The sequence below is a fragment of the Trachinotus anak genome, unplaced genomic scaffold (assembly GCF_046630095.1).
Source record: "Trachinotus anak isolate AG129_WGS33_773 ecotype Australia unplaced genomic scaffold, CSIRO_AGI_Tana_v1 ptg000005l, whole genome shotgun sequence".
In the NCBI taxonomy this organism is placed as follows: domain Eukaryota; kingdom Metazoa; phylum Chordata; class Actinopteri; order Carangiformes; family Carangidae; genus Trachinotus; species Trachinotus anak.
In genome coordinates, this window is record NW_027273856.1 from 2,875,855 (window position 1) to 2,899,878 (window position 24,024).

General features: G+C 39.9%; 1 protein-coding gene across 3 annotated transcripts in view; it reads right to left on the reverse strand.

Moving 5' to 3' along the window:
* pcxb (pyruvate carboxylase b) overlaps positions 1–24,024 on the reverse strand; it is a 283,342-nt gene that overhangs the window by 240,069 nt on the left and 19,249 nt on the right. For all 3 annotated transcript variants that reach the window (XM_071477747.1, XM_071477748.1, XM_071477749.1), the window contains exons 6-9: positions 23,706–23,851; positions 18,494–18,611; positions 16,974–17,041; positions 14,993–15,076 (exon numbers count right to left, since the gene is read on the reverse strand). In XM_071477747.1, the coding sequence (XP_071333848.1) occupies positions 14,993–15,076; positions 16,974–17,041; positions 18,494–18,611; positions 23,706–23,851 (416 nt within the window). The remainder of the gene's footprint in view (positions 1–14,992; positions 15,077–16,973; positions 17,042–18,493; positions 18,612–23,705; positions 23,852–24,024) is intronic.

Genomic DNA, 24,024 nt, shown 5'->3' on the forward strand with positions numbered 1-24,024 from the left:
CTTATTCTCAAAGTCTCCCATCACGCCTCCATCTGACAGCACCCACTTTCCTTAAATCCCTCTTTTCACATCTCACCTACACCCTGGTACATTTTAAGGCTTCCCCTCTTCCTCCATCGCTCCTCCCTGATCTCTTATCCATTTTTTCACCCCGTCCAACCTCTCCTATTCTCCACTCATCCCTCTTTTTTAATATCGAGCATTACTCCTCATTTTGAGCAGCCGGTGATGCCTTCCCCTTCTCCTCCACTTTGCCTTTGTTTCTCTTAGTCTCTTGCTCTTCCCTCATTCACCCTTCACTCTGTCAGCAGTTAATGGAAGTATAATGAGCTTGTTGTCTGTGACATGATGAGGAGGAGGAAGAGGAGTGAATACAGCTGCTTAATGATCAAAGACCACCGCACAACACACACAGCTGGACAAAGGCGGGCACACACACATGCCCATGTGCAAATATAAGCAACGACAAACCACACAGCCTCAAACAAAGATTAATGTTTGCCCATGCACAGAGGTGTGCCCACTGAATCACAGGCACACAAACACATTTACATCTATTCTCAGTGGAGATACACAATTAGTAACTTAGACATGAAATCTGGCCAAAAGCTATTTTTCTTCCCCCTATATTCTCGCTGCAGCATCCTCACTCTAGCCATACCTCCCTCTCTCTCCCTCTCACTCCTTCCTTGTTTGCTCACTCCCCGCCCTCCTTTTCCCTCCTTCCCTCACTCCCTCGTTCGCACTCCTTCCAAAAGGTAGTCAGGGCAGAAATGGGTTTTCTACTTCATAAGGCTGCAGCTGTGTGCATGTGTCCGCACACTGCTTAGTGTGTGTGTGTGTGTGTGTGTGTGTGTGTGTGTGTGTGTGTGTGTGTGTGTGTGTGTGTGTGTGTGTGTGTTAAACTAAGATTTGGCTGCAGCCCCTGTGACGACACCCACACTGCAGCGTTTGACACAGCCGGGGGGGTGTGAGGAAGTGAGGAGGGAGAGAGGAGGAGGCAAAAGGGAAGGAAAGATGACACGAGTTGCAAAGAAATGCAAAGAGGGATGTGTTTGTGTTTGTGTTCATTCCTAATTATGTGTGTGTGTGTGTGTGCCTTGTGTCAATCCATATGAGCGTGTGTACGGTATATGTCACTCCAAATTTGTGTCAGTGTCTTGTGTCCTGTATGTGTACAGTGTTCAGTGTTCATTTGCATTTGTTTCATGCACTGAGTGCATGTTTTTGTGTAGGCACACAGATAAACACATGTCCATGTCCACGCTTTTTGTGAACATAGCTGTGTGAATACGTTTATGTTTGCATCAATTTATATATATATATATATATATATATATATATATATATATATATATATATATATATATATATATATATATATATATATATATATGTTTGTGTGTGTGTGTGTGTGCATTTATCAGTTTAACTCAATACAGCCAGTCACATGCAGACCTAAAATATAATGAATACTCACACATGCACAGGAAGCTTGACTCAAGTTAACACACAAAGCTCTCAAACAAGTAAAGCACCATTTCACACACTGACATAAAAATGGCTCCTAGTAGCTGAAAACCGACCACTTTATTCTGTAGGTCTATGACTGGTTTGTTGGTTTTGACTGATGGACTCACACCTCTTCATCATGATATTAAAACATTCTCAGATATACTTAAGCAATATTTGCTTTAATGCAATTAATGTCATTTCACTCATGCATTATTTCAGACACAATTCTTCTGTTTCATTTAGAATTTACTCAGTCATTGTTCTAAACAGTAACACTCATATAATCACAACATATTCCACTGAGGGTCAATCCAACAGACCAGAATTTATATCCTTTTGAATGTATATATCAGTACAGTACAGCAACACCTCACAACGTGCAGAAGGTAACAACAACCTGAAGAGAAAAAAATTATTTTGTTCTAAAATTAGACAATTATCAGTTTCCACCGTCCCCTCTTGACTCCCACTTGCTTGTTTGTAGTTGTCCTTCAATTTCTGTATGTCCCATGTTCAATCATATGCATGTTTGATTTAACTCCTTTATGTTTACAAGAACTTTTCAGCTGGAAGCTCAACTAATCAACTATCACACACACATGCACACACCACGACTCTAGACAGAACACATTTGCTGGTGTAATGAGATAATTGCTCATCCACTCTCAATTTCATTTACAATTTAAATATCTTACTCCAGAAAAATGCTCCACACTAAAAAATAAACATACAGCGTAAGAGCACAACAGAAGAAAAACACGGGCTGCTGGGATGGGAAAGATGGAGCATTGATGAGTTTTGTGTGCACTGTGCAAACACACAGACACCGTCACAGTGTAACAGTCCACGGAGACAGAATTTGAAAGAAAGGACACATAAAAAATGAGAATGAAAGGGAAAAAGAAACAAAGACAAGGAGGAGACAGACAAAAAAGGTAGATAGGGCTAAGAGAAAAGAAAAGGAGAAGGAGGTGTGAGGAGAGAAGAAAATGAAGTAGTCGAGTGAAGTCTTGGACACATTATCCCTTGCGCATAAGCAGGGAGTTACACTAAACAGGGAAAAGTGCTGATGCCAGTGAGCCTGAGTGCATGTTTGTGTATCCTGCCACTTGTGTTTCATTAACAGCTCCTGCTTTTCTTATACGAGAGAAACAAGGAGAGGAGGGAAGAGAGAGCCAGTGAGGGGGAGCAGGGCGTCTCCCATTCTTCTCCTTCCTCTCCTCAGCGTTCGAATGTAAGTGTAGTAATTACCAGCTTCATTCTCCATCCATATAGCTGCGACCAAAATGGCCAATACAGCTGAAAGAATATTCACTCAGAGCTCACGCTTTGTGTAGCAGAGAACAGAGAGGAGGCGCTCCTGCTTGTTTAGTCAAAAACCTCTAAAAACTTTCTTTCCTAATTAAATTCTTAATAGGCAAATTCTCTTTCTTCTATTGCTCATGTGAATGACTCACGCAGCAGCACATTATGGCTACAGTTCCTCAGCCTGCATTAGAGGCATGTTTGGAAAATTTGTTTTTCATGTCTTCGTTCAGTCCTCAGAGGGCAGAGCTGGCAGAAATCAGGACAGTTGTGCAATACATTGGACCCATTTAGATATACAGTACATCATTAGGATGCTGAATAAGGAGTAATCTACTGCAAACCCATCAGTGTTTGCAAAATGAGGCCTGACAGGGAATCAACATCCCAATGTGACGCTGATGATTTCATTACAAGCTAAAGTGTAATTTACAAGCTTCTGCCAAAAGGTAGCCCAGCACGTCTGTCAGCAGTCAGGGACTAATGTCTTTTTTGGCAGAAGCTGTTGCTCATTAATTCAATTAGAAACTAACAAAATGGACTGGACTTCCTGACTGCAGCGTCTCATGTCAAACTGTGGGTCACTGGTCTCCATTAACAAGGTGTTGATGCAGCAAACATTCAGTTAGTATTCAGTGAAAGTGTGGCGCTGAAAGTCCAGCTCGTTTTGCTTTAACTTACAAAAATGAGTGAATGTTTATGGCTGAAGTGCAGCAACAGCAAAGTAGAAACAAAACTGAATTTACCAAAAGGTTGCCCTCAAGCCTCCCACCACAGAAGTTTGTATCTCTTTAAAAAGGACCAGTGTGTGGGATTTAGGGGTATTTATTAGAAGAAATTATTCATAACGTGAACTGGAGGGATTATATATAATAGCTCTAAAAATAATCACGTTCTTTTGCTGTTTTGAGGAAAATCAGTGCATAAAAGAACACTTCTGAAAAAATGTGCATCTTAAAATAAAGTGAAGAATTTTACAAAAATGAAATAAAAAAGTGAAGTTTTAGTTTCCTCTTTTTGTTAACTCCATCTCACATCTTAAGTCTCAACCGTTTTTATAATAAACAATCACACAACACATCTTAACAACTGAACAGCTCAAACATTTCCTTTTCTCTTTCTTTCCCTCTTGTACCTCACTCCACCACAACCCCCACTTATTTCTCCAAATATTGTCTCTTGTCTTGTCTCTACTGTGTGTGTGTGTGTATCTCAGCCACTGACTCGGTCAGAGTCACAATGATTGGCTGAGTAGCATCACGTGACCAGTGCCGTAAAGGCTGCACCAGTTAAAATAATAACGCTCCCATGAAATGTAATAATTCTTAACAATTGAATGGTTATAGGTCCAAAACAGGACAGTGTCTGCGGTCCCCCAAGTCCTTCACACCTGGGAGGGGAGAGGTGAGGGGAGGGGCGTTCAGTTGGGTGTAATCTGCGACCTCATCACTAGATGCCACCATAACCCACACATTAGCCCATTTACATATAAAATTAAGCAATATTCCACTTTTATAACAACAGGTCAAAGTGTTTGTTTGCAGTGACCAAGGATCAACACGTTTCTAACTTTAACTATCAACAGAGAGTTGTGTTAAGCTTTGAAATAAATAATCACTTGTTTTTCATTTTTTTTAAAAAGATTGGAATATCGTAGCTAAGTAGTTGCTGTGATGTTGCCTCTGCTTGTTTCTCTGTTTGTGTTTTTTGGCCTTTATGGGTTTAAAGTGCTTTGTTTTAGTTTGTTTTGTTGTCACAGCACTCAGCCTCTCTCTAACTTGTATCCACACACATTTGATCCATTACTACCTTTCGGACTGTTTTAGCTTTCAATTTAATTTTCATTCCCAGTGTTATCTGTTTGTGGGGAATTTAGAAAATGTTCTCCAATTCATTTGTGTCTTTGTTTGGCACCTGATGTGTTTTGGTTGTTGGTTCAATGGTTTTTTTTGTAGGCGAGAGGTTTTGATCGCTGGTTTTTATCTAACCTGCGTTAATTAACTGCATCTGTTTCTTTTATCACCATTTTAAATCACTTTGTTCCAATGTGGCAACACAAAATAATGTTGACTCACAATCATTTCCATCTGAAGATTTTTCTTAAATATGATCAAAATAAAGACCATTTTTTACAGGGCGTCTTCATTTTGCTGTGTGAGTGCAGTCATCCTGCTTCTTTACCAAACATTGCTGTGGCCATGTATTATTCATATGAATGCACTTTGCCCCGTTCTTTAGTGTTATTGCTGCACATTGTGATACAAACACTGCACAAGCTTCTTTGCCGTTCTCTCCCACCATTTTCTTCTCCATCCTCCACCCCATGCCTCCATCCTTCCACCTTTCCCTTGGCTCTAATTTCAGAAAGCACAGTTGGCTAGAGTTTCCCCCCAGCTGGTGGAAAGAATCGATACCTCCCCCTCTTTTGTCTTCCCCTTACTTCCTCTCGTCTCACTCTTTGCATCCTCCGACCACCTCACACTGACTCTGTATATTTATTTGTGTTAACAGGAGGTTTGTAATTTTCATTTTCCTTCATCGTATCCTCTTCCCTCCATCCATTTCCTTTTTTTTTTTTTTTTTTTTTTTTTTTTTTTAACTTAGTGCTGACTGTCTGGTGCTTTCACCATCTAATCTCCTTCCATCTACACCTCCCTCCCTCCCTCCATCTTTGTCTCCCTTCTAGACAGTCTCAGATCGCTGACTTCTCTGTCTGGGGGATTCTATTCCCAAAAAGCCTTATGTCATCTTAAATCCACACACACACACACACACACACACACACACACACACACACACACACATTCCCTTCCCATACACACACCTGTTAATAAATCAGCAATAAAAAGCACTGTCCATTTCAATATCACCTCCTCTGTGCTTGAATTTACAAACACATGCAGCACACACAAGCATGGGGATTCTCCAGGCAGAAGGAAACAAGCCATGAATGCTCAAAATAGCACCACCATCCAATCACAAGTGCCAGTGTCACCCTGACACGCAAGACTCCTGCACTACTTGATGCATCCTACATTACACACACCACAGTGGAATCTGTCTTTGCCTTCTGCAGACGACTGAAACAACTGAGCACACCCCCACCCCTACACACACACACACACACACACACACACACACTCTCACTCACTCACTCACTCACTCAGTAACAGGACCAAACTCACAAAAATGGTGAAGGGAAGAATGAACATTGATTTGTGGGAAGAGCTATTATTGTTGGTGAGATTTTAATCAGTGCTGTTTTGTTTCTGCAGTGTGCTTCCTTCAGACCACTTGTCAATCAACTGGTCACTAGTCACTAATCACTAGTGTGGGCGTAACTGTGACACTGTTATTTCGTGGGCATTTGTGTGAAACTCATTTTTGTATCAGTGTTTTCCAAAGAGCTTCTGGACACTGTGCTTACAGCAGCTTTCACTACTGTTCAGAGACAGAATAACTGCATTACAAAGTGCTAAACACGTTTATTCATATGTGCAAAACAAGAGTTTAATATTGGGAGTGATCATGTAATTTGATTCAGTTCAATTCAATTTGATTAGAGTCTTAAAAATTCAGTTACATTAGAGGATTTCCAGTATTGCATAAAACTGAAAACAATTAAGAAACACATACATTAAAGATAAATAACAAGATGAGGGGAAAAATACAAAAACACTTCTTCACAATTGTCTATTTTTCAGCTGTTTCTCTCATTTTTGAATCATTGTTGAGAAATGCAGTTTTGTCAATGAATCAATCAGAAAATTAATCACTGTTTCGTTAAAATGCATCCAACACAGTCATATTCAACATGTGTCAAGCTTTAAAGGGTCACAAGCAAAACAGGTTGGTAACTAATGCGTTCACGCACATATTCACTGAGCATGAAATCTCAGGATTTTACAAACTGATACAGGATCATTGCTACTGATCATGTCATTGAGCGTTTTATTTTCCTTTTAGTCTTTGCAGATGATGATTTTAACACATCTATAAAATGAGCTGTCTTTGCCATGGCTGACCTTCCTAAATTGACTGCAACGGAAAGCTTGCAGAGGAAATAACAGATGAAAGGAAACAAGTTTATCAGCAGAAAAGACACAGGAAAGAAGCTAATTTTTAGATTAATATACCAGAGTATTGAACAGGAAAGTGGAGGACACAGCACAAAGAACCACTGAAGGAAAAGAGAAAACAGGTGAAGACACTGAGAAAGAAGTCAAGGCAAAGAGAAAAAAAGAAAAATAGACAAACATGAGAGCCAGAACATAAATAATTAAACCAGTGAAAAGAAACAAGATGAAAACTGACTGATGCATGAGCTCAGTGGGAAAAAGATTGGAACATTTTTCATCTACCCCATTTCCAAATGCTGGTTTTCCTGATGGAATATTAAAATATGCTTTCAGGGCGAAAAGTGCTGGTGGTTCTCAAGTCAAAAATGGGACAAAACACACAGACACACACACACACACACACACACACAGGGTGTTGATGGGTCTGTAAGTAGTAATGTTTATAGTACACTGACCACCTCCAGGGAGGAAGTGTCAATCTGAATTTGTGAACCCCTCTTCCTCCTCCCCCATATGAATTAGTGTGTGTGTGTGTGTGTGTGTGTGTGTGTGTGTGTCTATCGGGGACATGACTCGTCTGAGCGAGAGCGTGTCATCTCTTCACTCACCGTCGCCATGATTGACAGCAGAACTAATTCCACGTTTAACACCCTCAGTGGATTGACGGACGTGTGTACACACAAACAGAGCTTTACTGAAGGACATGGAGCAAGAGACCTCAAACGCCACACACAGAGGTAGCAAAGACAGACACACACAGACTGTTATTTAATTACGGGTGATGTCTAGCTGCAGACACATTCGCACCATTGTAACTGAAACTCCCAACATTAAAGACTCACAAATGTGGCGGGAACAAAGAAAATCCTTCCTTCTCTGAAATCAATACACAGACGCACATCTCTTCCTCCATTCCTCTATATCATCATCACATCAGTCAGTCATACTTTACGTCAGAATTATCATGAAGCTACGATTAAAAAGCTGATTTGAAAAAGGAAAAACAAAACAAGGAAGTCAACCAAAACTGACACCTGTTGAATTCAAATGCTGATAGAATAGAATAGAAGTTAAAATATATAAACAAACAAACTGAAAAACTCAACAAATATTTAAATAGAGTCCGTTTTTGAACAAAACTGTAAATTTTAAAGTAACCTGCTAGAGTTAGAAGAAACAATACCCAATACCTTAATCACCTGTCAACTGTCAATCATAAAGCACAGTCTTGAGACATAATCAAGTAAATCTACTCTTCGAAACTGGGAAATTTTAATTACCATAAAGATTTACTCTGCACATAAGCATATTAAAGGATAGGTCTGGTGATATTGTCCCACAAATAGGCAAAACAACTATACTCAACAACAACAAGACAACATAAACAACAACTAATTTGAAACAAGCAAGTACTACCAAGTATTTGCTGTGTAGCCAAACTACTGGCTAAACTCAAACACATCAGTGAGCCACATGTTTCTTCATCACGAGAACACATGCACTTTGAAGTATTGTGTATTACATATTTAGCGTGAGTGTGTTGGCTGTGCGCTGATGCTGCAGACGGTAGAGAAGCCTTTTGGTGTTAATTTATATTTTCCTTGTAAAGATCAAAATCCTTGTAAAGTCCTTGTAAAGATCAAAATAAACAGAGTTATTCTTTCAGGTATTTTTCAGAAACAAAATATTACCAGCCTCGAGTTGTAACACAAGGACTATTCAGGTCACTGTGCCATCTCGTTGCCACGCAGAAATATGCACTTTAGTTTTGTCGAGTGTGCTGACGAGCTGTGGACGTATTTGTGCTTCTGAGCAATCTTTCTGAAGGTGGTGGGAAATCGAGCAGGTAGACACAAGAGAAATACTGAACACAGGCAAATTATTTTCTCCTGGTTCTCAAACACACTCAGCCATAAATTATGCTTCTCTTCTAATCATCATCTTGCAAACCGATTTCAATCTCTGTCTTCTGTTCTAATTTCTCCATCTCACATTTTAAACACGGCAGCGAATTGACGGATTTTCTGCCCTCTTCTGCTCCGTTTGCTCCGCAAGGGCACAAAAAAGAGAGAAGCGCCGTTTTCTGGCCCCGCTTCAATGTCGTCTGCTAATTTCAGCCAAAAATAAAAAGTTAACCTTCCTCTTTGCCTCCCAAAAAAAAACCACTAACAAAATTGAGTAGGTGAGACTGCGTCATACACAGTGTAAAATGCAACAAAGTCCCAATTGTCAACACTCTTCACCCACACAAGTACCAGAATTGAATTCCTAATTACAGCTGCACAAGTATCTGACAAATAGCTCTGCCTACTCCCCATCTTAAGGTTAAACTGACAAATATGCTGTGAAACAAAAAAGACAGACACTGAGGCCTTGCTGACATTAAAGTCACCTATAAACACACACCTGCTTGTCTTTCTCCTCACACACAAACACACACTGAGAAAAATGTAGAGCTAGACGCACTTTCGTTGCCACAGATATCTGAAGTGAGCTGACGTGCATACTAAAACACTAGTAGTCAGTGAGGTGGGCCTATTGTTTAGCTAACAACCACTAGTGTGGCTTTAACCATGTTCAAACTCACTGTAGATGACATTAAAAGAACAAAATTCATTACAGCCTCTCAAAAAGCTTAATCACTGTGGCTTGCAGATTCCTGTTTTCCCCTTGCTTACTCTCCTTCACAGCAGCTACTTCTGCCAAATCCCAGTCATGATATATAGGCTTGAAATGAGTGCAGAAACTTGCTGCCAAACTGCAACAAGACAGCTCCAAGATTGACTGGAAAAAGCCCAAAGTGTGGGTGAGACAGCATATTACTGAAAAAAAATAATTAAGATTATACAAAAATGGCAAAAGCTGTGGTCAGTTATATTAGTTATATTACTTTATCTGGACATAGGGACCAAATATAAAAACCTATTTTTTAACAGCAAAAGAAACCACAAGAATTATAATTATAGACTGTTTGTCCAGATATGTGAATAAAAAACCTTTGAGAGACAACTTTGAGCACAAAAGGATCATTAAGATGCACACTAAAAAGAGTTGAGTTCAAACAGAATAATATCACAAAGCAGTTTAATACCAGTAGCCTGATGGCAAAATGTAGCCAGTAACTGGGCATGGTGACTAAGCCCTGCCTAAAACCGCCCCCATTATCCCTGCTACTGGGGTGGAATTACAATGTGTTTCTAGACATGCACAGTATACAGTACAGTATATCCTGAAGTGCTGAAAAACACCAGGCTGTGTACACTGTTTGATGGCAGGGTATGACACTGGGAGGGAGTTGCAGTAGCTCATGGAGTTAGTTCCTTCACTGGTCAGTAATGTTACGATAACATGTAGCACATGTCTTTGACATAGACATGATCAAGTTTGAGGATATTCATATTTGGGCCAAACTTTTAAGACAGAGTAGACCAAACTACTTACAGAGAAACAAGACAATGCAGAGAGACCTTGTAGGGACATTTTCAGAAAGGACGTTCATTGTTAATGATCATCCTGCTCAGCAATTCAGTAAAAAGAAATTTTAATTTTTTCCTGAATTACACAGCTGCCTTCACAGAAAGCCAAAAAAACCTCACACTTTTCACTTGCTATTGACACAAACTAGCTTGGGACAGTCTGAAACTTCGTAAATGATTGAGTGCAGTAATATTTGTCAAATTTAACCCCCAGTGTCTGAGTCGTGTTATTTTTATGTCTCTGTAGTTATAGGCTATAACTTGTCGACAGCAGAGAAAAGGAGGATTTATGCCCAAATGCAGGTATTCAACTTCACTTCCTGTCATAAAACTCATGCCCACCAGGCAGAACAAAGCAGGGCGGCTCCACTGTACCTTCAGCTCCATCTACTCCACAGTAAAAACACCCAACACAACACAGCCGCACACATATTACACAGGTATTAAGAAAGACTGAAGACTCAAAAAGATTATCCCATGCAGCACATTGATGATTGAGCAGGAAATGAAGAGTCCAATCATCACTCTGATTAATGAAAACCTCACAGTGCTATAGTGAGATGCATCATTCATAAAACTAATCAGGACTGGCTGAGATATCACATGTGTTGGTTGAATTAAATGTCAGTGATGGTCTTTCCCCTCGAAAACACAAAGACAACAAAGCAAAGAAAGAGCAGCCAGAAAATCACAGAGCTGCGGAGACAGAAAAATACAAAACCATTTCAAAGCCAGGACAAAATCAGCTGTTTGAGCAGCAGATAACACATAACAGCATAGCAGGCCGTTTGACAATATCTGATTTTCCTGTGAGTTCTGACTTGATATCCACCACTCTGAGCTTTTTAACTGAGAGCTGAAGTAACTTCCTGTAGCCGTCAGTGTTGCCAGGCAACTTTGTTCTCTAGGACATTCTATCAGGAAATGCTGTGGCCTGCAGCGAGTTCAAAGACTGCGCTGTTTCCCTGAAAGACTCAGATGGAGGCTGCTGATAATGGAAGATGGGCGATACGCACAGACGGTGAGATGAAGGGGAACAGAGTACCAGCACTATGGAGCTGCCATTAAGACTAGATAATAGCTGAGATATAGCAGGTGTGTGTATAGGGGTAGAAGAAAAGATGGTAAATGTGTATATGTGTGTGCGCATTAGCATAGGGAATCAAGAGTGGGGAACAGTATGTCACCCAGTGTATCTTTCTATATATACACATAACATCTTCCTATGTGTATAACAAGCCTGTTTTTACACACTTGATGTGGTGTAAGGGTGCAAGCAAACTGTCAGCACACTGTCTCAGTGTGACTGCAGAAGTGAATACGTACACACGTGATAAAATAGTTTAATGGTCACAAGACTGTGCCATTACACTATAATAGGCTGCTAATGACAATGAAAAGGCTCTAATTACACTGTAAATTGGACGGGACACCTTAAGTGTGTCAGCACACTTACCTTTCAGTGCAACACTAAAAGAGTTGGAGTCCAAATGTCTCCACAAGAAAAGTAAACTATGGAAAACTGGCCAGTGGAGACAAGCATAAACTGTTAATGTGCCTGTGTGTGTATGTGCAAGCACTACAGTTATACACTAGCACACACATTCTGCATAAATGTACTATCTCTATTACTTTCAACATAAGGATCACACAACACATTAAAAATAAATGTCACCCTGAACTGTCTCTCACACAGACACTCGCAGGCTGTGGCAAACACACACACATTGATACAGTCATACTAACTACCAAAGTTCAGGCTCAGCGCTGCTCAGGGAGCAGGTTTCAGCACCTGCGGTGAGATCTGGGCTCAGCTCTGAAGTGGAAGCCTTCACTGTGGGGACTGACACAAAGTGAAATGCAAACACAACAAATACCAGGGAAATGCAACGACAGGAGGGAGGGAAGGAGGGAGGGAAGGAGGGAGGCCTAGAAAGAGAAAACAGGAATGTGAGCCCAAGAGAAAGTGAGACCCCTGGTGATAATCTGCAACTGCTGCAAGTCTGATCCTTCAGATGTGTGTAAGGGACTTCTTATTCATGCTTTTGTTACTATACTTGTGAGGACTGATCTAGGAGAGACCCCTACTCTTACCACAGTGGTCTTATTGAATAACCTGCACCTACTGTAAATCAAAACACATGTACCTTCCTGTAACTTTGAAACAGCCCTCAATGTTCATCTGCTACCTGTTTATCAAAGCTTTAATTCAGCCTGTGCCTTATCTATTGACTTTCTAATTAATAATATTGTCTACAGGACGGTGTATAAGTAACATTCATTCAAATCGTAAAACTCATAAATGCAAATCTCTGATCTGGCACTCTATGTTACTATACATCAATGTTATTAACCTTCTTGATGAGTGTTAGATAGAAAGACACGACGTCCATTAAGTGCTTGTGACAGAAAGTAACAGCCCTCAGAGGTAGCTTGTTATGGCACTTTTTTTAAGGTTAAGACAAACAACATATCCGCTCACTAGCACACTTTACAGGTGCAGCTATGTGGATTATTTTCTAAAGATACATTACCAGGCTACCTGTTTCTAATCTTTTTGCTAAGCTAAGATAACCTTTTCCTGGCTGCAGCTTTGTATTTGACATACAGGTGCAAAAGTGGTATTGATCCTCTGCTACTGTCTTCTCACAAATGAGCAGATTTTCACAAAATGGTGAACAGCTCCTTTAATGCAAATCAAATACTTGTTAACACATCTTCCAAAGAAGTCACATCACTTGTTTACAATACTTACATTTATTATTAGCATTACTGTTATTCATATGGATTTCATCTTAGCATTTAAATGTATATATTTTTGATTATTTTTCATATATTAATTGAGCTGTTACAGATTATTTAACTTCTGTTTTTTTGTCATTTTCCCTATATAATGACTGAGGAAGAGAACTGAGCTTGAAGCTTGTTGCCATCCTGTACCAGTCTCCCAGTGATTATCTTGCTCTGTGCATGTTTTAGTGGGTGCATTACACTGCATGTTGCAATAAATATTTTTACTTTTGCAAACAGGCTGCTTCCTCTTGTTTTCATGCAATAAACTTTTAGTTACGAATCCAGCACACAGCCTCAACAAGCAACTGAAATATATTACTGTTTAAATATGACCTATGAAATAGAGATAGACTTAATAATTTATTTTGTATTCGAAACAGGAGAAAATTTTCCTCCTGAATGCAACAACACCAACAATACAGTGCTCTCACACAGACAACATACCACCGCTGTGCCTGTGTGATGGAGCTGAAATGCACTTGGGCTATGGAGGTCCTCGAAGGAACAGTAAACGGTTGCGTGCCCGAGCATGCATGTATGCTGTACTCTTGTTGATACTGGTCATTTTCACACATTGTCATTTGAGGAGCCTCATTGCTCTCTTGTCTGGTGATATGCAGAGAGTCATGGACAGGAGCTGGCCCCTGCTGCTGCTCTTCAACACGCACAAGGAGACATGCATTGTCGCTACAGCACATAAGCTGGGTGATGTGATTTCATTACCACAGAAAAAAAATATCACCACTACAGCAAGGTCATATCATGAGTCTCACATAGTTTCTATCTCTATTATATAAGCATTTTGCCATCAGTTTTACCAAGGTCATTTCATTAGCAAATCACTGTTCTTGTCTCTATCCTCCTCTCCTCCTCACTTCTATCCATTCCTCAACTTGGGCCATTACCTGAAAAGGCCATTACTTGAAAGCTCCTCTGAGAGATGAGGCTTGACTTTTAAGTGATGCTATCATAGTTGAGCCAAGTTTTCCACAACACTACAGCCAAAAACTGCAATTTAACCTTTTTTTAAACAAAAAAGGCTAAATGCAAGGTGACCTGTCACATTTGCAGGGAATGTTTTTGCATGTTTTTACCTAAGCAGAGTGCACAATTGAGTTGACAATCACAAAACTGTTCGAAAAATACACTCAAAAACTGTTCAAACACTAATTTCCAGAATTGCATTCACTGTCTGCACTGTTGACATCTATTTCCACCCATTTTCAGATTTTCACATTTTTGGCAAAGCACTAATGTCCTCCTCATTTGAATCACAGGTACACAACACATTAAAATTCTTGGGGAGAATCCAGTTGTTTTGCAGACCAATTATAGACAGAAAAATGAGCAGCACTGGGAATTTGCTCAGACTTCCTAAATACAACCACTGAGCTCAAGTGTGCTTGCCAGGAAAGCTTTTTCTTTTTCAGTGAGCAATGTCTCCTCAAGTCTGCCAACTTTTCTTAACAAGTGGTCAAAACTGTAGCCCTGCACAGTGCCGACACCCGCCTTGACAGTTCAGAGGAAATACTGCTTCCTAGGGAATAAGCTGTCTTAACATCAGGCCACATGAATATTTAACATTATTTTAATAAACAGCTATTAATGTTGTGCGCTCAGTGATTAAAATATGATTAAGAAAAGGTCCTGTCATAATTTTTTTTTTCTCTCAATTTCTCTCAGGAGCATTTTCCCCTAATGTAATGAAACGGTCTAGTAACCTGAATCTTCAGGAAATGCCTGACAGACTGAAAGAGAAAGCAGACATCACGAGAGCTTTGCGGATGATGGATACTGGCTTCAGCACCAAACAGACAACCATACCTGTTTGGCGAGGTTGACAGCATCAGCGTGAAGTCGGTCTCTCAGATGAGGGTCCAGTTGGAAAGCCGGCGCAATCTCCACAACCTTCAAAACAACAGGATTTTACTGATAATGCCCCAGTGACCATGAGATTTTCAGAGAAGAAATGCAATAAACTGTTTGAGGATAACAAAGGTTACATGTTTCAACTCAATGATATACTCATCACCTAGAATTAATTTTGACACTTATAGTGGGGTCTGGACAGCAAACAAAATGTGGAACATGGTCCTGACAGCAGTGTATTTTCCATTGCATGATCCATTATGTTTATAGCTCTGTCTGCTGTTTGGTACTGGGCAGGAAGTGTAAAGTAGGAGGTTTTTTTTTTTAAGTGAGAACAGTGTTTAGAGCTTTGAGAGTGAACCAGAACAGTAACACAGGAAGCTGTAAAGTGAAAACAATGAGCTGACAGATGCTGACGCTCCCCACAGAGATGCAGGGAACTGCAGGGTTGGGAAATAATTTTTCATTGGTTCATCACTACAAGTGATCCCTCTCACGTTACACAATCATTTGATCTGTTGTTTACATATAAGTATCATTTAGTGCAGCTTTAAAGATGCACTCTCTGAACTTGCTGAGCACTTAATAGTGTCCCTAAACCCCCATAACTGAATCTCGAAACAGACAATTTAAGAACTACAATCCTACACCCAGTTCCCTTCTAACATTTAGTAAATACCATAATTTGTTTTTATGTTTCCTACAGCAGCCATAAGTTTAATACAGTCTGTGTCACTAAGCCTTTGCAAAACAGATGGAGTGAATCATGTGTAAACACATTCAGCCTTTCATGCGGTCTGGCCATGGCTGCTGGGTGGGAAGGGTTAGAGTTCACCATGTTGGAGGCTGGTCTGATTCACTCCACTGCATCAAACAAGTCAACCCATCCAAGAGAACTAATTGAATCGAGTTCAAAACAACATGACGCGTGTCTGATTTCAAAAAATAAAAACCACAAGAACTCAATTAAATTTTTATCAAATCGAAATCTAAAGCAGCACTTCCAAGACATTGAAAAAAGCTAAAAATATCCCATCGGCGCTCTACCATCTCAAATCTATTTTAACAAGCGACTATTCTTGTTTCTGAGACTCAAACAGATCTTAGATTAAGGGCAAAGGCAGATTAAGCCTCACAGAATTAAAGAGCAGCAGCTTTGGCATGAACAGAGTCGCTAATATGATTATCATCTATAATTTGATTAAAAGGAAAGGAAGAAAGTGATGGAAACACATGATTGAAACTGCTTCGAGGTGACAATAAATTAAACATTATGTGTTAATCAGCTTCCTCTGATGAAGGCATTGTCATATTGAGTGACGATTAGATGACAATTTCCATTTTCTCTTTCATGTGGTATTCAGACATTTGTTATTTTTGACAATAAAGTGATGTCAGAATACCTACCCCCTCCGAACAAAAAAGAAATCTGGGAAATATAGTCTGTGGCTAATGAATGATAATCAATTCAAAGCTATTTAAGCAAAGAAAGTGTTTTTGTTGATTTGGTGGAGAATTATATTGCTGCTGCAGTTGTTGCTAAGACTCCCATTTATATGGCAGTAGCAGTGGCTAATTTGTATTAGTATATAATCCTCTTACCCCCTGCTGCTCAGGACATCCATGATACCCAGGGCCACCAGTGCCACAATCATTGCTCTAATCAGGACTGTAATTACCTTATTCATTTATATGTGGCTTAATTGGCCTGTTTGCCTGAATAAAAGGGAAATAAAACATTACAGCCTTTTGTATATTCAGTAGACTGCAGCGCTCACGGGTGTAATTCCTGCTTATGACCTTTGTTTCACGCCCACCCACCATAACCATCCACTTCAAGCTAATCTAAGTAATACAGCAGAAATGCCATGAAGATAATCTTGAACACATTCAAACGTTAAGTTGGGCTGGAGGAATTTTAAAATGAGGACTTCACCTTTTGGTGTCTCCGCTGAATGGAGCAGTCTCTCTCATAGAGGTGGATGACATTACCATATTTATCACCTGGGGAGAGAAGAGACAAGTGGGTGAGAAATGACAGAGGGAAGAAGAAAGAACATTTTTAAATAATCGGGAGTTTGAAAAGACAGAGTGTTGAATAGTGCGGTTGAAGTCAAGTGAAGCAGGAAACATGCCAGTGCCAGCCGAGGATATTCCACCTCTTCAGCCTGAAAAGCTGCTTTTGGCTGTCCAGCTGGATGATGAAATGTCATCCAATGAGATTTGATGCATTTGGCTGAATCTGAGTGGGCTACACAGAGTGCTCCTGTATACCTCTGCATTCATGCTGTTGCTTCCATCAGCTGTGAAATCATCAATAAATTGTGCCAGTTCCATTGGGAGCCAAACATAAGGCCACAGCAGAGGCACTATCACAGATGAGGGCGTGGCTTTGGGTCATCTTTCCTCCAAACTTTCCTCTCTCATTTCAATATAGGTTGATTTTTGTCGCAGAGACTTGGCACTTTAATCTAGTACACATTATTTTATTCTAAACTCATGTTGCTGCAGGACAGAGTCTGAAGAACAAATACCAAATACTTATGCTCTACACTTTTTCTCTATGTATTCACCACATATTAATCACACAGTCTGACCACAAAATTGATGTTCTATAGATCGTTGTACAGACTGTGAAACTCAGGAAATCCTTCAATAAAAGACTCTTTACTAAATACATAAATAAGCTACTGGACAATTTGGATTTCCCTAGGGATTAATAAAGTGTTTATCTTCATCTTTTATCTTTAAGAGTTCATTAGACCCATCTCAAACTGCGTGACCTGCAAGACCTCTGCTATCTACAGTGATTAAAGGGCCTTAGAAGGAGCAAGGGTGGAGCTAAGTTGTAGAATAATATCAGAGGCAAAAGAAACTAAATGAAAAAGAGAGAATATTTTGAGGTGAAGAGAAAGTAAGGGAGAAAAGCAGAGAAAGGGGGAATGCAGGGGAAAAAAGAGGGTGGGCAAAGATAAGCCTTTTCACAGGTAATTCAGAAAATTCACAAAATCCCTTGTTTTCCCTGCAGACAGTAATTAATCACAGTGACCACACACACACACTCAGGACTACACCAGGGTGAATTCTGAAAGCTGCATATTCATAAAAACACACACACACAGACAAAGACACCCCTGCCAAACCACAGAAAAATGTATGTGATAACACAAGCAGCACTGTTAAACATGACCATACAAACACAAATAAACAAATACACATTCACATGTAGAGCACAGCATATGCTCTAAGTGCAGACACTTCCCGTAAGTGTCAGTGTTGAATTTCTGCTCTGTAATATCAAGTGGCTGTACAGCTACATCCACTATAATGAGAAAAAAGTAATGGGTGGAGAATCCTCTTCTGGCCAATAAATCTTATTCCCTCTCGTTGCTCATCTGTCTCACTTCCTACGTTCGTCCTGCTACTGAGTTCAAGGAAATAGCAGAGTGCACTTACCGAGGATCTGTACTTCAATGTGTCTTGGCTTTTCAATAAACTTCTCAACAAACAGGGCTCCATTTCCAAAAGCCGTCAGAGCTTCAGAGTAGGCCCGCTGGTAATTCTCCTCAAGTTCCTGATAAACAGACCAGAAAAATCCATACATGTCTGAGTTAGAGCTACTGTTCAAGAGGCAAAAGAGTTACAGCAAAGACTTTGTATTGTTTTCAAGGAGTTTGGCTGCTGCTGCATCAGGTCATTTACTTGTATTTAGTAAAACTTCTGTTTCATGTTTTAATCTGTATTCTGCCCTCATCAGTCACATGTGCAGTTTTTTTTTTCCTTTTTTTGACACAAATGTTTACACACCCTGAGGGAGCAAGATGCTACACAAGATTTCTGGGACCAGGCTGTAAGAGGTCACGACCGAGCATGCTGAAGGTCATGACTCAATCTGTGTTTGTCAGTCTGTGATGTGCTGCCTGCCCATCCTGTCTCCTCTACTGGGGAAAGACTGAGTCACTATCATGCCAGCTTCCCAGTGCCTCAGGAGAGGATACTCAAGCCCATCCTCAGCTGTCATCTCAGTCTTGAGAGATGATATTCTTGTAGTCCTTTCACTCTCTCTCTCTCACTCACACACACACACACACACACACACACACACACACACACACACACACACACACACACACACACACACACACTGCAACACTTAACTTATCTCCACATGACCCAGGGAGCTGCATGTGAGAACGTAAATGTCCAAATCAGTTGGGCCGGACATTAAATGAACTTTACAGTGCCAGCTCCCTTGTAAAGATGTCTGTGTAATGTCTGATAAAGCTGATGTGAGAGTAGAGCTGGTCATTGCCCAGGGAGCTCACAGCGAGCGAGTGCGCATGTTGATGACATTTCTATCCCGCCTCCTGCGCGCTCCACCCAGGCACCACCTGTTGCCTCAACCAAATAGAGTATTTCCAATATTTCATTATGTGCCAGATGTGTGAAAGAGCAACTCTGGACAATGTCAGACAATGTCCAGACCCGGTTCTCTGGACATTGTCCGGAGTTCATGGGAGGAAACGGCTTTGGAGGCAAAACAACCAGGTGCTGAAGGCGGCAGCCCCAACAGCAAGCAGAACAGACATGAAAGGAAACTATCAATTTCTTCCACTGAGTAAAAAGAGAGGGAATAAGCATATTTCACAAAATGTTTAATTATTCATTTTACATCTTATCCATCTCTGATCATGTGTCATTGTGCATGAGAAATGACTTTTCCCCCATATTAAGTCTGGATTTATTATCTATATATCTGAAAGCATTTCCATCTCCACCCTATCTTCTTCTTATCAGAATTAATAAATCACTGGAAAATACCTCCTGGTTATGAGATCCTAATTGTTAGAAACATACAGTTAAGTGAAATATTAACGATTACCACAATAACTTTGGCAGTCATTAACGAGCGCTGGGTGAAGTCTAAGTCACAGACCTTTGCAAAGTTGTTAAAACACTGGTGCACCTCTATTTTTGTAAATGACACCAAAGACTTTTGAAAGACTCAAAGTTAGCAGACTTCCATTTGTACTCTCTCCACATCAGTTCAGTCTGTCTGTCAGTTTTGGCCACTGGAGCTTTGATACGTGTGGTTCTACTTTTCTTGTTTTCTTTGTGAAAGCACATCACGTCTGGGCAAAAATCTGGTACTTCATACTCGCCTTGCTTATTGGTAAAAATACACATCTTGCCCTACAACATGTTGCGAATAGTTAGTCACTGGGCTAATTCAGCATACAAATGACCCACGAGCTAGCCTTAATGGAATAAAAAGCCAACCTACGCATTGTTGCTTAGGGTCCCAATAGTGCAGAAAAACCTCTTTATAATTTCCTCACATCATATCAGCTGGAGCTGCTGAGGCCCCTGTGACTCAACTGAATAACTAGAAATGTCAACAACTAATTAGACTGGGGTACAACTCAGAAAAGGTCATACTTTCCAATGGATTGCTGACTTGTGAGCCTCAGCAGCTACAATACAACACAACACTGTCATTCATTGTATAGATTAGTGAGTAAAGCACGAAGCCGCTGTGGCGGACACCGACCAGTCTCAAATATGATAGTTATCTCTGAGTTTTAATATGTTTTATCGAATGTCACAGCCAGTGGGTCCATCCCAGTTATAATATGACAACACAAAAATAATGGGCAACTATTCTCACCACTGAATCATTTTATCCAGTTAAAGGAGACATGACAAATATTCATTGGGTCCTGATTCTCAAATGTGAGGATTTTATGTTTTTCCTCTCTCATGCTCTATATGATGGTAAAATGATTGTCTGCGTTTTTGTGATACCTTATAAACCAAACAATCAATTAATTGAGAAAATAATCAACAGATTAAATTACCAATGAAAATAATCATTACTTGCAGTCCTAAAGGAAATTTATAACAAACACTTTATAATAGTTTTACATAGTCTTATCAAGCACTCAGAGCACTTTGCAATGGAAGCAAAATTCAGCAATTCACACACATTCTTACAGCGCTTTTTTCCCCACACACACACACACACTTTTCTACCATACAGACACATATTCCCACACTGATTATACATCAGATTGATTTGGGGTTCAGTATCTTGCCCAAAAACACTGTGCACTGGAGGAGCTGGGAATCTAACCAATTAAATAAACGTGGCATTTTAAGCAAGAAAAGAAAAAGTTATGGTGCCGAATTATATGATCTTATTTACTGTGACTTATTCATTCTTTGTGTTTAAAAAAAGCCAAAGCAAAGACATGAAGAACAGTAAATGCTACGAGCCACGTAGCTGAGGAGGTGGATTGCTCTGCGTAGCTCTGATTCACCACTGATCTCTGTCCTCTTCTGTTTGACTGGACAACAACCAGCTGCCTGCTGAAAAACTTTGAAATTCAGCTGAAAGTCGTGCTCATATAGACGGGCATCGACCACATACATTCCCCTCCAGTGCCCCTGCTACTGCCAGGCCTCTACTGAAATAAACAGTGGTGACAACTTGCCACTTCCTGGTGTCTAGTGGCCTGTAGGAGTTCATTTTCTTTTTGAAACACAGATTTTGGATAAAAAAGACATTAAACCCCTATATATACCCACACACTGGTGTCCTGAGGTAACTTTTTTTATTTTACCATTAATAATTTCCACCATTCTGTAGTAAAAAAATAAAATCATAATTACTCTACCACTGAACCATGGCAAGTGAAACTGTGATATTGGTTCTGCTTGGTCCGGTTTCCCAATAACAATTAATTAAAGTTAAGAGTGTTTTTCTTGGAGGTTAAATTTCTACAACTGTTCTGAATTTTTCACAAGCATCTAAAACAGCTTTTACAGTGAGTGAGCAGATGTTGGCTGTCCATGCCAATGAAAAGCTTATTGAATACATTTTAGGTGACTGATCTTATTCTACAGTCTGTAAGCAGCACAGTTATGTATCAACACACAGCATACTCAACATAGATGAAACTAACAGCAGAAGAACTTTATATACAGACTATTACCACACCTACTGAATTATGAAAACCTTGTACATTATGTATATGGCAGACTATCACACAGTCTGCTTTTAGTTTTCTGGACTTTATATAGTGCATTTATTGTTTAATTATGAATTTGAGGTACATAAGAAATTAAGTGAGACTTAAAGTAGATGCTGGCAAAGGTTAAGATCAAGCCTGCAAACTAAAGGGGACAGGTCCATAAGTGACTCAGTCAAAAAAATGTTATTCCTATAAGAGAGTCTAATCAAAAACAGAGAACTTTTGAAAAGTGTGCATCTTAAAATAAAGTGTTTAATGTTAGAAAAATTAAATAAAATGTGAAGCTTCAGTTTCCCTTTTTAATCTTTTTTGTTAACTCCATCTCACATCATAACAGTCTCAACTATTTCATAATTAACAATCTCAACACTTTTCAACAACAGCTTTAACACTTTTTCTCTTTTGTCCCTCTTATATCTGACTCCCTCATTTTCCCAACTTATCTTCCCAACTATCGTCCCTCATCTTGTCTCTCCCCATTGTGTGTGTATCTCGCTGAAGTTGCAATTATTGGCTGAGTAGCATCATGTGACCAGTGCCATAAAGGCTGGAAAAACTGCACAGGTTAAAACATAAACACTCAAAACTTAATAATTCTCAATAACTTATAGACCTGGACCTGGAGAGGATGGTGTCTAGAACCAGACCTGGTGCAAGGACATCAGCACTAGAGTGAAAAAGCTTAAGATATGGAGAAACTCAAAACTAACGATCAGGCAAAGTGGCGTGTTGACCAGATTAAATTAGTCTGAAGTCGTATTAGCACCATTTAACAGCAAAACATAATTGTTTTACTGTTAAATGAAAACATAATGAAGGGAAGATGAGGAGGGTGGTGACAGACTGGTAGATGTAAATCAGGGCACATCAAATTACTATAAGACATTCTTAAAAGGGGCTATTAAGAAGAAAAAAAACAAGACAAGTGTTAACACTGGTGTTGCTTTCCACCACTGGAAACAGCTCTTGGTGAGTAAAGGAATAAAGTCTGATGCTGAACTCGCAACCTTGCTTGTAGACTGATAAGTAAACAGCTCTTAATGCTTATGTTGGCTGTGTAGCAATATCAAAAGTTATTAATAGCTCCTGTAAAGGAAGGCATTTTCCCCTCCGATCGCTTCTCATATCCTGAAGATTTTTATTTAAGTGGAATTACATGCATGTAATTTGCATGTTAGGATATTTTGTCATTTGAAAATCATTCATGTTGGAATCATGATGCACATGTAAGTCAATTTTTACATTGAGATGCATATTTGAAAAGTGGGCCATGAATAGAGTATTGAAAGTGCTGATGCAGGAGAACAAGCGTCCAACACAAAGAAATCACTCAGGCTTCACAAGGTGACAGAGGTAATTTCAGAGCAAACACACCAACACTCACAGGGTGACTGGCGGCTGGAGAGATAAATGATCAGGTTGTAATTTCCAAGCAATTTCACTTTGATGCAACACAAACAGAAAATTAATGAATATGAAAACCAGAATCTGTCGTGAGTCTGGTCGGCCATCGAGTTGGGTTTGTTTTCTCTTCACTGGACAAGCATCGGGATGAGATTTATGTTGTTATAGCAAGCTGCTAAATTACATCTCTCACAGAATTGATCATGTACAGCAGAGACTAACAGGCTCACCTCATACTCTCTGACCACCCTCATGCCTCGACCACCTCCTCCATAGGCTGCTTTGAAGATGATGGGAAAGCCGTATGTTTGGGCAAATGCCTGCGCCTCCTGCAGGCTGGCGATGGGGGCATCTGTTCCTGGGACCACAGGTACACCTGGAAAAAAGGTGGGTAGAGTGAGAAATGCGTTATTGTAAAAAGATGTTAAGTGCTGTGCTTAATCACAAAAAGAAAAATAGAAGTGATTGATATAATCCTATGATAGGAAAATAATGTCAGCGAAAAGGAAGCGCTTTGTGGCGCAAAATAGGAAAAAGACACTCATAATC